Source organism: Podarcis melisellensis (assembly GCF_964234715.1).
Source record: "Podarcis melisellensis genome assembly, chromosome: 12".
In the NCBI taxonomy this organism is placed as follows: Eukaryota; Metazoa; Chordata; class Lepidosauria; order Squamata; family Lacertidae; genus Podarcis; species Podarcis melisellensis.
In genome coordinates this window covers 57,260,883-57,274,830 of record NC_138544.1, presented here as the reverse complement: position 1 = coordinate 57,274,830, position 13,948 = coordinate 57,260,883, and the positions used below count along the sequence as shown (strand labels likewise).

Below are 13,948 nucleotides of genomic sequence, written 5' to 3'. Positions count from 1 at the left end.
TTCATAATGTTTTTTAGCAAATGCGGAATTTGGCCTTGCTGGTATTTGAAGACACCGTTGGGACTGTTGTCACAGTGGATGTTTTTGGAATAATACTCCGACGTGTTTACATGTTGAAGGTGCTTATTAAGCACTTCAGGAGCATGGAACACCTAGCAGGATCAGTGAGGCTCTTGGCGTACTTTCAATTCATTTGCCAACGCAGCACTCATGGGAGCGCATGTACTCATAGGGTCCTCTCTCCTAGCTGAAATCAGGCTTGAAAGAAGAATACTGTTGTAGACAATAGAGCAGGCATTTTGTGTTCATGTCTGTGGGGTGTGTGTTTGGTGCCCAGGACAGTTTCTCTGGTTTGCAAATGGGACACCATTTGGCAAACTCCAGACCAGGGCTAGGCATCCTAAGGCCTGGGGGCTGGATGTGGCCCATTCGCCTTCTCAGTCCGGCCCGTGGGCGGTCCGGAAATCAGTGTGTTTTTACATGAGTAGAATGTGTGCTTTTATTTAAAATGCATCTCTGGGTTATTTGTGGGGCATAAGAATTCGCTCCCTCCCCCCCCCAAAAAAAATATAGTCCAGCCCACCACATGGTCTGAGGGACGGTGGACCATCCCATGGCTGAAAAAGGTTTCTGACCCCTGCTCTAGACCACCTAGTCCAAAGAACAGAAGAGTTATCCCAGGCTTCCTCAACCTCAGCCCTCCAGATGTTTTTGAGACTACAATTCCCATCATCCCTGACCACTGGTCCCGCTAGCTAGGGATCATGGGAGTTGTAGGCCAGAAACATCTGGAGGGCCAAAGTTGAGGAAGCCTGAGTTATCCCCTTCTAGTGGAGAAGACTCATAGTTCCCTTGCCTCAATAAACACTGTGAAGGGATCCAAGCGTTGGCAAGGCTTGAAGTTAAAACCCTCCCCAGAATTTCTCATGTAGGTAGATAGAGCACCACAGGATGACCTTTTGAGTTGTGAGTGTCAAATCATAAAACCATAGAGTTGGAAGGGATCCCGAGGATCATCCATGCAATGCAGAAATATGCAACTGTCCCGTACGGGGATTGAACCTGCAACCTTGGCATTATCAGCACCATGCTCTAACCAACTGAGCCATCCATGCACTAAAACCAATTGATTAAAGAGCTGGCGCTGAAGGAGAGCGGAATGGACGAATTAGCATTGATGTGGCTTCCTTTTGCACATGCAAGCCATGACTGCCCCAGGGACAGGGACAGGGAAGGATAAGGCTGGATCATGCTTGAAGCCTCTCGTCCAACATCCCCACCTGCCTTAGTTCTGCAGTATCTCAATGTTGGTCTGGGAAAACCTACATCTTTGTTTCCAGTGAAACGTGGAAGGCTCTCTTTGCCCTTCCTCTCTTAGAAGCTTGGCTTCCGCTTCCTGTAATGCCGCCCAGCTGCTAGGTAGAGGCTCATTTTGGAAAAGCCGCTTTGCCTGCAAAGAGGTCACCCAGGCTCCTCTCTTGCTTGGCTGCCTCTGTCCAGTCAAGGGTGTAATAGGATTCCTGGCGCAAGCTAACAAGATGGATTGTAGGTGGTCGCTGGGTTTGAGAACTGTCTGGAAGTGGCAGACCGTCAGGATCATCTGACACACATGCAAACCTGTCCCTTCTGCACATAGGCTTTGGACTTGTTGTGTCTGAGCAGGTAGCCATCTATTGAAAGTACATTTTCACTTCTAGTAAGATGCCTCAACAATTTGAGCGGGTACACCTGAGGCATTTATATATATATATTTATATATATATATATTTATATATATATATATATACACACACACACATACATATATATATATACACACATACAGTGGTACCTCGGGTTAAGTACTTAATTTGTTCCAGAGATCCATTCTTAACCTGAAACTGTTCTTAACCTGAAGCACCACTTTAGCTAATGGGGCCTCCTGCTGCCGCCGCGCCGCTGGAGCACGATTTTTGTTCTCATCCTGAAGCAAAGTTCCTAACCTGAGGTACTATTTCTGGGTTAACTGCACAGAGATGCATTTTATTTCTTTCCTCATGTCAAGAGACCCTGGTTAGGGTTCAAAACGTTCACTAAAACCATGATTTAGGTTGTCTGCCTCTCAATCCTGCCCTGAAGTGGGTGTCTGGGGTGGGTATTGATGAGTCTTGCTTATCATCATCCAAGTAGAGGCAGGAAACGGGTTTGACTGTGGTTTGCCCTGTGCCAATGTGATAATTGTAGTCCAGCAACATTTCGAGTGCCTCACGTTACCCATCCCTGGTGCAAAGTTTAGTGACAGTAACATCTTAAAGCTATACCTGGAACGAAGTTAGCTCGGTTGAGGATCCCACAGCAGTGAGCCCAGAATTCGACATCTGCTAACCTTTGCAGAGCACACTTCTGGTTCCCTTGATAGACGTAGAATCATAGAATCATAAAGTTGGAAGGGACCATGAGGGTCATCTAGTCCAACCCTGTGCAATTCAGGAATCTTTTGCCCAATGTGGGGATTGAACCCCTGACCCTGAGATTAAGAGCCTCATGCTCTGTCAACTGAGCTACTTGTCTGGCTGTGGCTCGTCATTAAAAAGTGCTGTGCTTCCACACAGAACTGAAGCTCAAGCTCTGTCTCCTTTTTGACGGCTGAGTGGCCAAAATTTCACTATAGCAAGTCCTTTAGACACACATTTTTTCCCTAGGGTTGGGTTTTTTTGGTGGGGTGGGGGGAGAAGGATATTCATCTTCCTAAGCCCTCCTTCCCCTTGGACTCTGTTCTCAGTAGGTAGCCTGTAAGCTAGATGAGGCTCAGCTAGCCTCAGCTCCTTTGCACCCCGTTGCCATGGCCCCCTGTACCCCTCTCTCGCCGATTGCCACGTCTGTTGCACAACAGGCAGGGCTGGCACTGCAGGTGGCAGGGGCATGGGGGTGTCCTGGGCTGCTGAGTCAAGATGGAAGCTGTCCTGAACTGTGCCACGGCTCGAGACCCCGGAGAAAGACTCCAACTATCTGCTGATTGTCCCATAGAGCCTTTTAAGATGCACCGCGAAGACGTCCTGTCTGACCTTCTGCTGCTTCCTCAGGAAATGACGAATGTGCCGCCTTTCGGGGAGTATTTTGGAGCTTCGCAAGAAGTCCATGGTACAATTCTCTCCGCCGCGCTTGCCGGTTGCGTAACTCTCTCCCCGCTTCAAGTGCCACTAAGGAATTCTTCTGCATGGCTGACATCTTTCTTCTTCTTCCTCCTCCTCCAGTGTGCTTTGAAACTCGTGTTAATTATGGAGAGCACTGAGGGACATAATCTGCTTTCTCAGTAGACTTCTAATCTGCCAGTGGGTCTTGAAAAATCTCCATGCTTGCAATCAGGCCATCGGTCGTGAGGCTGGGCTCCTTCATGCCTCCCTTAGATCTTTTTTTTTTAAATCATAGACTGTCATTTTGGTGTTTGGAGGAAAGCTTGGAAGTGTGAAGAAGACCACGTTGATTTGAAACCTTTAATTCCCGGGCAAAGTGTCCCATTATCCAGAGTGGTGGTGAGGGAATTGAATACCCACCACTTCACCAACCTTTTGCTCCTGTTGATCCGCCAGTCTCCCAGCCCTCCTTTCTCCCTGTGGCTGGTGGAAACAAAAAAATCCCAATCCTTTGTAGCCAGAATTGAATTACATGAGAGGTGCAACATTTGGGGCTCCTCCTGCTTCTCTGGGAAATTGTTTAACCTGTCCTCCTCCCTCACTTTCTGCTTCCCTCCCCTCTGCTTGCTCTGACCCCCAGTAGAGTATATCCAAGTCCAAAGGCCAATCTGCATTGATATTACGGTAGAGCCCTGGTGAACATTGGCCTAAGACTGGTGGGCAGGCCGCCTCTGAAGTCTGCACCACAAGGCTAAGACGAAGCCTAGGCACTCTGCAAGGCACTATTGGGTGTGATGGGGCCTTGTTGCTACCTCCCCACTTTATTAATCCTCTTTCACCCCCTCTGCTTCTTCCAGTGGCTGCCATTGCCACACCCACCTGTCTCATGATGCTCTGCTCGTTCAGTTTTGCAAGGCTTAGGACTGGGACGTCAGGTGGTCCCTTGCTGGTTAGCTGCAGGCGACCACAGCAGGACCAGAGGCTTTGTAAACTGGAGCTGGCAAGCAGTTACCAGCCAGCTGCTGTGATTGTGCTGCCACCAAGTCTCTCCACCTCTGGTTTTAGAGAACCCCCTGGATGCTAGCTGGGGATGATGGGGTCCAAATCATTTTGGGACCCAAGGTTTAGGGAATCTATTTAAAAGACACTTCGTAGTTTTCCTTCCTTCCTCCTGCTGTCACAAAACACCAGGAAAGTAATAAGCTCAAGCTTAAGACTTGGGAGTGCTGGTAGCAGCAAGGGGAAATGAACATTTTCTTCCTCATCTGGAAGTGTGTTTTTCTCAGTGCAAAATGCTACCCGGAAAGGAAATCCTGACTCAATTAGCTGCCGGGGCTTCATTTCCGGCAAGGTTTGTATTGGTTTGTTAGTTGATGGAAACACATTGCATCCCACTTGAGAGACCGAATCAGCCTCAGCTTGGTTCAGTCTAAAGCGTGAATGCCCCCTCCCACATAGTGGATGGCAGGGGATATGTGGTAGCTGGTGGTGCAAAAAACCTGCCTTGTTTTTTACAGCACCTTACGGAATTGCAGGGGCACCTGAGCAGCCCCCTCTGGGACCCCAACACCCTCCTGCAAACATTTTTGACCCCATGGCCTTCCTCGATTCCGGGGCAGAGTCTCTGCTGAACCAGAACGAAGCAGGTGAGCCCATGCTGATCTGTTGCCTCTGCCAAGAACACCAGAAGTCCTGGGGGGCGGGGAGGAGGCAACCAGCAGCTAGTAACCTAGGGTGTGAGGCGAGTATGCATGGGTCTGCAAGCTGCATTTTAGGAAGAAGAGAAAAACAGGAGAAAATCTGCACTCAAGGGCTAATACGTGGCTGCCAAGGATGTTGTGGAGATGAGATCCCTACTTTTCCTCTGTCTGAGAGAAAAAAGAGGACATGGAGAATCAAAGCAAGACGGCACCCAGGTCTGCAGTAGGATTTGAGGCTGCCAGTTGTGTAGCTGACCTCTGTGGGTGTTCCAGGGGAGCCCCGGTGCGAATTGGAGCAATCCTGAGTCAGCCCCAGCTGCTCAGCAAACACCACCTAGAAGACCTGCTGGGGGTCCTCTAACTCCACCTCTTTTCCCGCGAAACAAAAAACCTGGGGTGGTTTGACTTGGGGGGTCTGCAAAGGTAACCTGTCGTGAAGCCACCTTTTGGGTGGGCTTTCACGAAAGCCTGTGTATCTGCTCATTGTTTCCCGTAGCGCCTGCAGGAGAGACGGGACTTCCTGAAGATTTCTGGTTGGGACCTCAGCACTTAGCAGAGGGACAAGGAACACCTTTCTTTGAGCCGCCAGGTAAAAAAAGGCAGAAGCATCTCCAGAGAGGAGGTGCGTGTTCTTTTGTGGCTCTTCAGTCAGGCATTGGCATGGACCCACCTGCTGTTTCCAAACAACACCTTGATTCTCAGAGAGGAAGGCGGAGTTTTGGTGGCGCAAAGTGGGGAAAGAGTAGCAAAACATCACGAGACGGTTCCCAGAATCCTTTGCTTCCCAGCTTTTGGGGTTCTGCCATTCCCACCCCCCTCCAGGTCCTGCTTCCTCACCCCTGTCTTCATGCATCCTGGCTGAAGCTAGAGGCAGAGAGAGATGCATGACCTACCCAGTCTGGTGGCCCCCAACTCCCTTCCCCTTCTTGTTCCACAGGTGGAAGGAGGTAAGGTCCTCTTGAAAGGGTGATGAGCAGGAGGGAGAGATTGAACAGAGAGAATCTGGTGAAGAAAGCTTTTACCTGGGGAGGGGGGTGGGTCTGTGGTATCTACGCTTGCCCCATTAGCCCTTTGAATGACCTTTATCCCCCCTACCCCAGTTCAAGGCTTTCTCTCTCTCAATTACATGCTATATGGCTGCTGCCTATTTGCTGTCGTGTCACGCAGAGCAATTGCCCAAAAGCCATTCAGACTGGCTGGTGGCTCCAGCTCAGTTTCCGTGCGAATAGCTTATAGCCACCCACCCACCCACCCTCTCTTTGTGCCCAGCACCCGGCAAGATCCTGACGAACTTTCCAGGATGCTCCGACACAGGTCTGGTAGACGTCACAGAGCCCAATCGACCAGAGTCAAAGCAGTCCGCGCCAGCAGGTGAGAAGGAAGAGCTCCGTGGAAAGCTGGCTTGCGTTTGAGATCTGGATACTACCCTTGCTGGATGATTGCTTGCAGCGATAGGCTCCAGTGCATCATTGCCAGAGCTGTTTCATGGCAGTGTGGGGTGGATAGGCTGAGTGAGTTGGGGACAGGACTGCCCCACCCCAAAGTGACCTTTCTGGTGTCCTGTTCACCCCAAGCATCCTGCAAACCAAGCAGAGGAAAAACATGGGTTGTGGATCTTGCCCCCTGGGGCTATGGGGTTTCTTGGGCAAGGGGTGTCCGGCTTTCTTCCCCAACTCATGACATTTGGGATGATTTATAATTGAACTTCCCAGTCTGGGGACGAGGCAGATTATAAATAAATATAATTATTATCATGTAATTTATTTGTACTCCTGACTTCTGCATAGTGGGGCAACCGGTTAACAATTTGGCTCTGAACTTGCTCCGAACTCACCCTGCCATCCCAAAGGCAGCAAAGATGACCCCCCTTTCTTTCTCGGCCGTTTGCTTTGTTCTGTTTCCAAATGGTGGCGTCGGCAGCAGGAGGAACACGCACCTTTAAATCTTCTGCTTAAGTCGTTTCTTCCCTTTTCTTTTCCAGCTTCTCCTGCAGTTGGAGGTCACGGGCCTGCCCCTGCAGTGGAAGAGCTGATGGGGTTTGAACCATCATTTGACCAGAAATCTCTTCCTCTCAAAGAATCCCTGGCAGGTGAGCTTGCCCTCGAGACTTCGTAGTGTGTGTTTGTTTCTTGGCTTGCTTGCAATGCTTGAAAAGGAGGCGGGTTCTGGGTTTGCACAGGAAACAGTCTTCAGTCAAGTGCCAATTGGTCCCACAAGCAGGAACCCACAAGAAATGGGTCTGGGTATAGACTTCTCCCCCTGCCCCCTTCGCCCCCAAACCTTTACTCCCTCCTTCTCTGTCTCACACCGTCATCTCCATCAATGGCCCTCCTGACGCTTGCATCCTGTCCTGCTTTGCTCTTCCATGACCTCGTTCTCTGCTGGAGCTCCTACAGTTGGAACGGTGGCACCAGATTTCAGTATTCCATCATGCTAGAGTTCCAGATAAAGCTGCCATTTAGAGTCCTCTCTAGAGCAGGCTTCCCCCAGCATATTTTGATTACCGTCCCGCCGTTACCCCGAGGTCCCAGGGAGGGTCACAGCAATTGAAAATACGCTGCAAACAGTTCAAACCAAATCACAACCACAAGAATAGGTTGGGTCCTAAAATGTAAATCTAGTAAGAACATAAGAAGAGCCCTCCTGGATCATATTCTGCGAGATCACATTCATCCGGTGCTATACCAGCTGCACTGGCTCCCGGTGGAGTACAGGATCAGGTTTAAGGTGCTGGTTTTGACCTTCAAAGCCCTATACAGCCTAGGACCCTCGTACCTACGGGACCGCCTCTCCTGGTATGCCCCACAGAGGAACTTATGGTCTTCAAATAAAAACATCTTGAAGGTCCCAGGCCACAGAGAGGTTAGGCTGGCCTCAACCAGAGCCAGGGCTTTCTCGGCTGCGGCTCCAATCTGGTGGAACGCTCTGTCACAAGAGACTGGGGCCCTGCACGACTTGACATCTTTCCGCAGGGCCTGCAAGACAGAGCTGTTCCACCAGGCCTTTGGCCAGGGCGCAGCCTGACTCCCTCCTTTGGCAATCTTTACAAAACTTTAGTTTATGGTTGCCATCAATTTTGATTTTAATTAATTTTTATAATGTTTTTATAATGTTACACTATTTTAGTGTTGTTAGCCGCCCTGAGCCCGGCTTCGGCTGGGGAGGGCAGGATATAAATAAAATTTATTATTATTATTATTATTATTATTATTAGGTTGGGCACAGATCAGCAACAACTCACAAGGTGTCAGTGAAGCTAACTCTTTATCCAAAAAAATAAAAGCTCAGGCCTAGTCAGCACAGCAAGTCTTCCTCTTTCCCCACTGAGGCAGTTGCGAGGATTGAAGGTCTTCCTTCCCACTGCTCCCTGAGTCTCCCATCCCCCGGGTCCTTCCCAAGCGACCTGAGGCTCTTTCATCTTGTCTGTCTTTGCTTCGCTCTCTCCATGCCTCTTATGGTTCTGGGAGACCAAGGGAGAGGGGAGCTGGTTGCAGCAGGAGAAGGGAGGCTTCCTCACCAGCCTACCTCATCTCTGCCTTTTAGCTTCCCTGCTCTCCAGCTTCCGCTTCTGCCTCTAGAGTCTGGACTTCTCTCTGCCACAGCCTCTCCCTGCTCACTAAACCCTGTTACCTTTCAGCTTCCAACACCACCTCCTCCCTCTGGCCACTCCTAGTCATGCCCCAGGCTCTGAACCTTCTTACCTTGGGGGTTCCCCAGCTGGTACCACCTGCTATTCCTCTGCGTCCAGCCAGTCCATGGCAGCCAATGGCCCATCTAGACCAGTGCCCTGTTCTCACAGCGGCCAACCAGGTGTCCCAATGGGAATCTGAGCAGAAGCAGAATCGGAGCACAAGAGCTCTGTCTCCTGTGGTTTCCAGTAACTGGTATCCAGAAGCATTGCAGCCTCCAGCTGTGGAGGCAAAGAGCACAGCCGTTCTTGTCATGATCTCATGTGTCAAATGCCAGGGTGAAGAAGTGTGTCTTCAGCTGTCAGGGAACTGCCCTCTGAGCAAGAAACAGAGGCAGAGCTACCCAGCGATGCCGGAGAGGGGATGAGCAGGGGGGGAGGATTTCAGCGTAACACTCATAGAGCAGAGAGGGAGATGGAGGAGTTGGTGACAGGGCTCCGAGACCCTTCCCCCGAAACTAGTGGAGAGAGCGCTGGGACGCCCCTGCCTTCCCCTTACTTGCGCAGACGCGTTCCGCGCAGAGAACATAGGCGGAGACTCGGGGTCAAACAGCTTCTATGCTGGAAGAGATTCAAGAGACGCCCACTCTCGGATTCTGTAAGTGACTCACAGGTCACGGAGGGCGAGCTCCAACCCTAAGCATGGTTGGGGCAAGCAAAATAACTGAACTGAAGTAAGGTTACGCACAAGTAACCCCTCACACCCTTTACATCAGCATAGGACGAAGACCATACCTCTGTGGGTAAGACATTCCCCACCCTAAGGTCTGCCCCGCTCCGCACACTTCTGAGGGTGCTGGAACCACAAAGAGGAGTCCCTTTGCCGATCTTGACACCTGAGAGGTTCTTTAGGGATGGGAGGGGGCTGTTTCAGGTATTTGGGGCCTAAGTAATTTAGGCCTTTAACCGTAAAAACATAAGAAGAGCCTGCTGGATCAGGCCAGTGGCCCAACAGACTGGAAACCAGCAAGCAGGATTCGAGCACAAGAGCAACTCTTCATTTTGGACCAGTTAAAGTTGTCTTCAAGGGCAGCCCCAGGTGTTGCATTGCGCAGTAATCTAGCGCGGAAGTCCCCAGCTCATGGAGCGCAGTGGCCAAATCAGAATTGTAGAGCTGGAAGGGACCCCAAGGGCCATCTCGTTTTTCTCTTGTGAATCGCCCTGGGATTTTTTGATGGAGGGCAGCCTATAAATATAGTGAATGAAATAAAAATCTAGTCCTGCCCCTTGCAATGCAGTCCTTCCTGTCCGAAAGCCGATGAATTGGACAGAGCTAGAAAAAGGCCGCGGGTGGCGCTGTGGGTAAAACCTCAGCGCCTAGGACTTGCCGATCGTATGGTCGGCGGTTCGAATCCCCGCGGCGGGGTGCGGTCCCGTCGTTCGGTCCCAGCGCCTGCCAACCTAGCAGTTCGAAAGCACCTCCGGGTGCAAGTAGATAAATAGGGACCGCTTAGCAGCGGGAAGGTAAACGGCGTTCCGTGTGCTGCGCTGGCTCGCCAGATGCAGCTTGTCAGGCTGGCCACGTGACCCGGAAGTGTCTGCGGACAGCGCTGGCTCCCGGCTTATAGAGTGAGATGAGCGCACAACCCTAGAGCCTGGCAAGACTGGCCCGTACGGGCAAGGGTACCTTTACCTTTAGAAAAAGGCACTCCAACCACTAAGGCCACCTTAGCCAAATGTGACAAATACAGGAGCACCCGCAAGCTACAGACCTGCTCCTTCCAAGGTAGTGCAGCACTGCGCAGTACAGGTTGTCTCCCCACATCCTGGGCGGAAGCTCACGGGCAGGGCAGGAATGGGATGGTCACTGTCCATCTGTCCCCAGCGCCCGCCATCCGGCCACCTGCTTCTTTTGGAGATGTGTTGGTTGAGGACAGACGAGTGGACTGGTATCACTGATCCTAGAGGGGACTCATTGGGTGGCGTAGATGAAAAAAGGCACCTCTTCCTTCTTTTGCTATGCATAGGCTCTCCAGAAGCGACGAAGGAGCAGAAAGCGAAGGCCGCAGACGCTACAGCTCCAGGTACTGGCGGTTTCCCTGTGCTGGGGAAACAGGAGGAGAGCTGGCCTTCCCCCACCCAGCACAAGGAGAAGGAAGAGACCAGCCAGTCCCAGAAGGCAGAGGAGCTGGCAAGGAAGACTCCTCCCAGCCAGAAAGTGGACGACAGCCAGCCTTTCTTCAGCCAATGGGGAGAGGAGAAGGAGGCAAGCGCAGCAACCAAGCCTCCCGCCCAGAAAACGGAGGAAACCAAGCCCCCTCTCATTTTGCCCATGGAGGAAAAGGAGAGGCAGCCCCCAAGCCCGAAAGTCGAAGAGCCAAAGGCTCCTCCTGCCCAACACACAGAGAAGGTCAGCCAGGGCCTGAATGTGCAGGAGGGGGCGAGTAAAGCTGCTCCAGCCCCCAAAGCAGAAGAGCCCAAAGCTTCTCCCAGCCAGCACTTAGAGAAGAAAGCGGAAGAGAGCAAGATCTCTCCCAGCCAGCCCGCTGCGAGCCAAGAAGGGCCTAAGACGCCTTCTTCGCCCCTCCAGCCTTGGGAGACCTTCCCTGCTCTGGAGAAGCTTGGGGAAAAGGACAAACAGCCTCCCAGCAAGCCTGCCGAGAAGCCGGAGGAGAACAAGCAGCCGCTGTCGGTTCCACCTGTGGCGCCTCATCCGGAGCCTGCAGGTAAGGAAAGATGTGGGGGAAAGACGTCACTTCCTAGGGGGAAAGCTGCTTTCCTTCCTTCTGCCAGCGCCAATGGAAGCCACACCCTCCTCGTATCAGGAGATTGAGCCTGCTTCTCTCATAGTGGGGAGGCAGCAGCAGGGAGGCCCACCAGCGGTGCCCCCACAAGTACAATAGAGGTGGGGCCTGAGCTGGCGATTGGGGTGTTTGGAAGAAACAGGGTGGGTGGATGGACAGCTGCACATTGGGGATATTGGCAGGCAGAGCTCTTGAAACGGGCAATACATTGGTACCTCTGGTTACGTACTTAATTCGTTCCGGAGGGCCATTCTTAACCTGAAACTGTTCTTAACCTGAAGCACCTAATGGGGCCTCCTGCTGCTGCTGTGCTGCCACCGCACAATTTCTGTTCTCATCCTGAAGCAAAGTTCTTAACCCGAGGTACTATTTCTGGGTTAGCGGAGTCTGTAACCTGAAGCGTATGTAACCTGAAGCCTATGTAACCCGAGGTACCACTGTACTGTCCTGATGGCTGCATTTGGCCAGGCCAATGGACTACATCGCTCAGCCCAAGATCATGGTGAGGCTGGCGTATTTATCTGTCCTCTGCAGTCTTGGGCAGCTGGTTTTGACTTGTTAGCTAGCGAATGTGTTTGCGGTCATGGGAGCAAGCTGGTGGGGGCAGAGGTGGTGATTCTCATAGAATCATTGAATGGTAGGTTTGGCTCCCCCAGGCGTCAACTGCTCCAACCCCCTGCAAAGCAGGTGTCACAGCTAAAGAATCCCTGGCATACGGTCGCCTAACCTCTGTCTGAAAACCTCCAGCGAAGGAGAGCCGACCACCTTCCGATGAAGTCTTTTCCACTGTCAAACGGCTCATACAGTCAGAAAGTTATTCCTAAAGTTTAGCTGAAGTCTGTCTCCTTTTGTGTCATTTGAATCCAATTGGCTTCGGTCCTCCCCTCTGGAGCAGTAGAAATCAAGCTTGCTCCACCTTTCATGCGGCAGCCGTTTAGATAGTTGGAGATGGCTATCCTGTCTTGAATACTCATTTGTTTCTTATTTATTTATTTTATATTCTTTATTGAGAAACAAAAGGTATAAAATTACAAGTGCACAGAATAAGATAAGACACACAGAAGAAGAAGAAACAAGAAAGTGTACCCATGTAGTAAGCAAAACAGAACAACAAGAAAGATATTGTGTACCATTACAAAAGGGGGGGGGATAGTTGTTTTCCTTAACCAAGCAAACTAATACAATATTTATAAAATAATGAATTCCAGATATTGTTCATTTTGTCCATGGCAAGTCTATGATTGTACAGTGGTGCCCCGCAAGACGAAAAACCCGCTAGACGAAAGGGTTTTCCGTTTTTCGATGCGCTTCGCAAGACGAATTTCCCTATGGGCTTGCTTTGCAAGACGAAAACGTCTTGCGAGTCTTGCGGTTTTTTCCGCTTTTCCCCCTTTTTCTAACCCACTAAGCCGCTAATAGCCTTTAAGCCACTAAGCCTTTAATATCCGCTAAACCGCTAAGAGCGCTAAGCCGCTAATAGGGTTGCTTCGCAAGACGAAAAAACCGCTAGACGAAGAGACTCGCGGAACGGATTATTTTCATCTTGCGAGGCACCACTGTACACAACTATCCTAGCACCTGCCAGTCTTGTCTTCTTCCTTTAGAAAAAGAAGAACACTGATGTTTTTATGCTTTTATTTCTAGCAGAGTCGAAAGAACCGGTACCTCCGGGAGAGTCCAAAGCAGACGCTAAGGAGCCCTTGGCTGCTGTGGTGGAAGTGGCCAAGCCAAAGGAAGCACCTGAAGCTCGCCCTGACCATCCTGCGGAGCTGCCCCAGGGAAAGGCCGCCCTGGAACCTGCAGGTAGGCAGTGGTAGTGGCAACAGAGGAGCAGCTGAGCTGCATCTCCCGTTCTTGTTTTCCGTCTCCACCATACTCTTACCTTTCTCTCTGTGTTGCAAATTGCCTATCCCTTTGCAGCCAAAGAGGCAAACCTCTTCCTTCTCCTGTGTGGTTAGGAAACGGCCTCAGCTTTATTTCTTGTTTCTTATTTCTACTTGCTCCCCAGTCCCAAAACTGGGAATCTCTGCCCCCCCTTCCACCCCCATACTGGGAGCCAGATTAAATACAGGCAACTCTCCCCCATGGCTGAATCTTCTATGCAACATTGTCCCCTTCTGGTTACCATATAGGTTTCATTTCCGATCTGACATTTAGGAGAACCATTTTGGCCACAGACCTCATAACAATGCTGGTCTGTTGTTTTTTGGGGTGTGGGGTTTTTTTGGCCTGTCCTAAATCTTTTCCCTTAAAGTGTGCACTCCCACTTCCCATCTGGGGGTGATCTGGGGTCCCAGCAGTGCAAAGTTGGCTTTGCAGTCTCTGCTGTGAGCAAGATAAGCACCCTATGTTCTCCAACCGCAGCAAATGATCTCCTTTCTCCTCACTGAGCTATCCCTGCCTTCTCAATCTAGCCATGTGCCCCCATGCTCTGTCATGCCCCCAGCTTGTCAACAGAGCTTGCTTCCCGCTGGGAGAGTTCCCTGTTTCCAGAGCTCTTGCCTGCATGCACCTGGCCTCTCCCACACCCCAGAAAAAGAGGGAAGGCAGGCCCTAAAATCCACCCTAAAAAGGCCTTATGGGATCTCTAAGCACAAAAGCAATTCTTGCATTGCCCTGTAACGTAGAAGCGATGACTCTTCCAGAGACTTTGTCCATGTTATGACATACGTTTGGCGGAGAGAGAAATGCAAAAAGTAGGGG

General features: G+C 51.0%; 1 protein-coding gene across 15 annotated transcripts in view; it reads left to right on the top strand.

The window, feature by feature from the left end:
- LOC309381032 (uncharacterized protein) overlaps positions 1-13,948 on the top strand; it is a 206,650-nt gene that overhangs the window by 118,490 nt on the left and 74,212 nt on the right. For 9 of the 15 annotated variants that reach the window (XM_081931370.1, XM_081931365.1, XM_081931373.1 and 6 more), the window contains exons 6-12: positions 3,007-3,120; positions 4,631-4,759; positions 5,310-5,402; positions 6,083-6,184; positions 6,795-6,902; positions 10,469-11,167; positions 12,890-13,048. In XM_081931370.1, coding sequence (XP_081787496.1) covers positions 3,007-3,120; positions 4,631-4,759; positions 5,310-5,402; positions 6,083-6,184; positions 6,795-6,902; positions 10,469-11,167; positions 12,890-13,048 — 1,404 coding nt within the window. The remainder of the gene's footprint in view (positions 1-3,006; positions 3,121-4,630; positions 4,760-5,309; positions 5,403-6,082; positions 6,185-6,794; positions 6,903-10,468; positions 11,168-12,889; positions 13,049-13,948) is intronic. The other 6 variants (XM_081931372.1, XM_081931376.1, XM_081931375.1 and 3 more) reach the window with 6 other exon arrangements.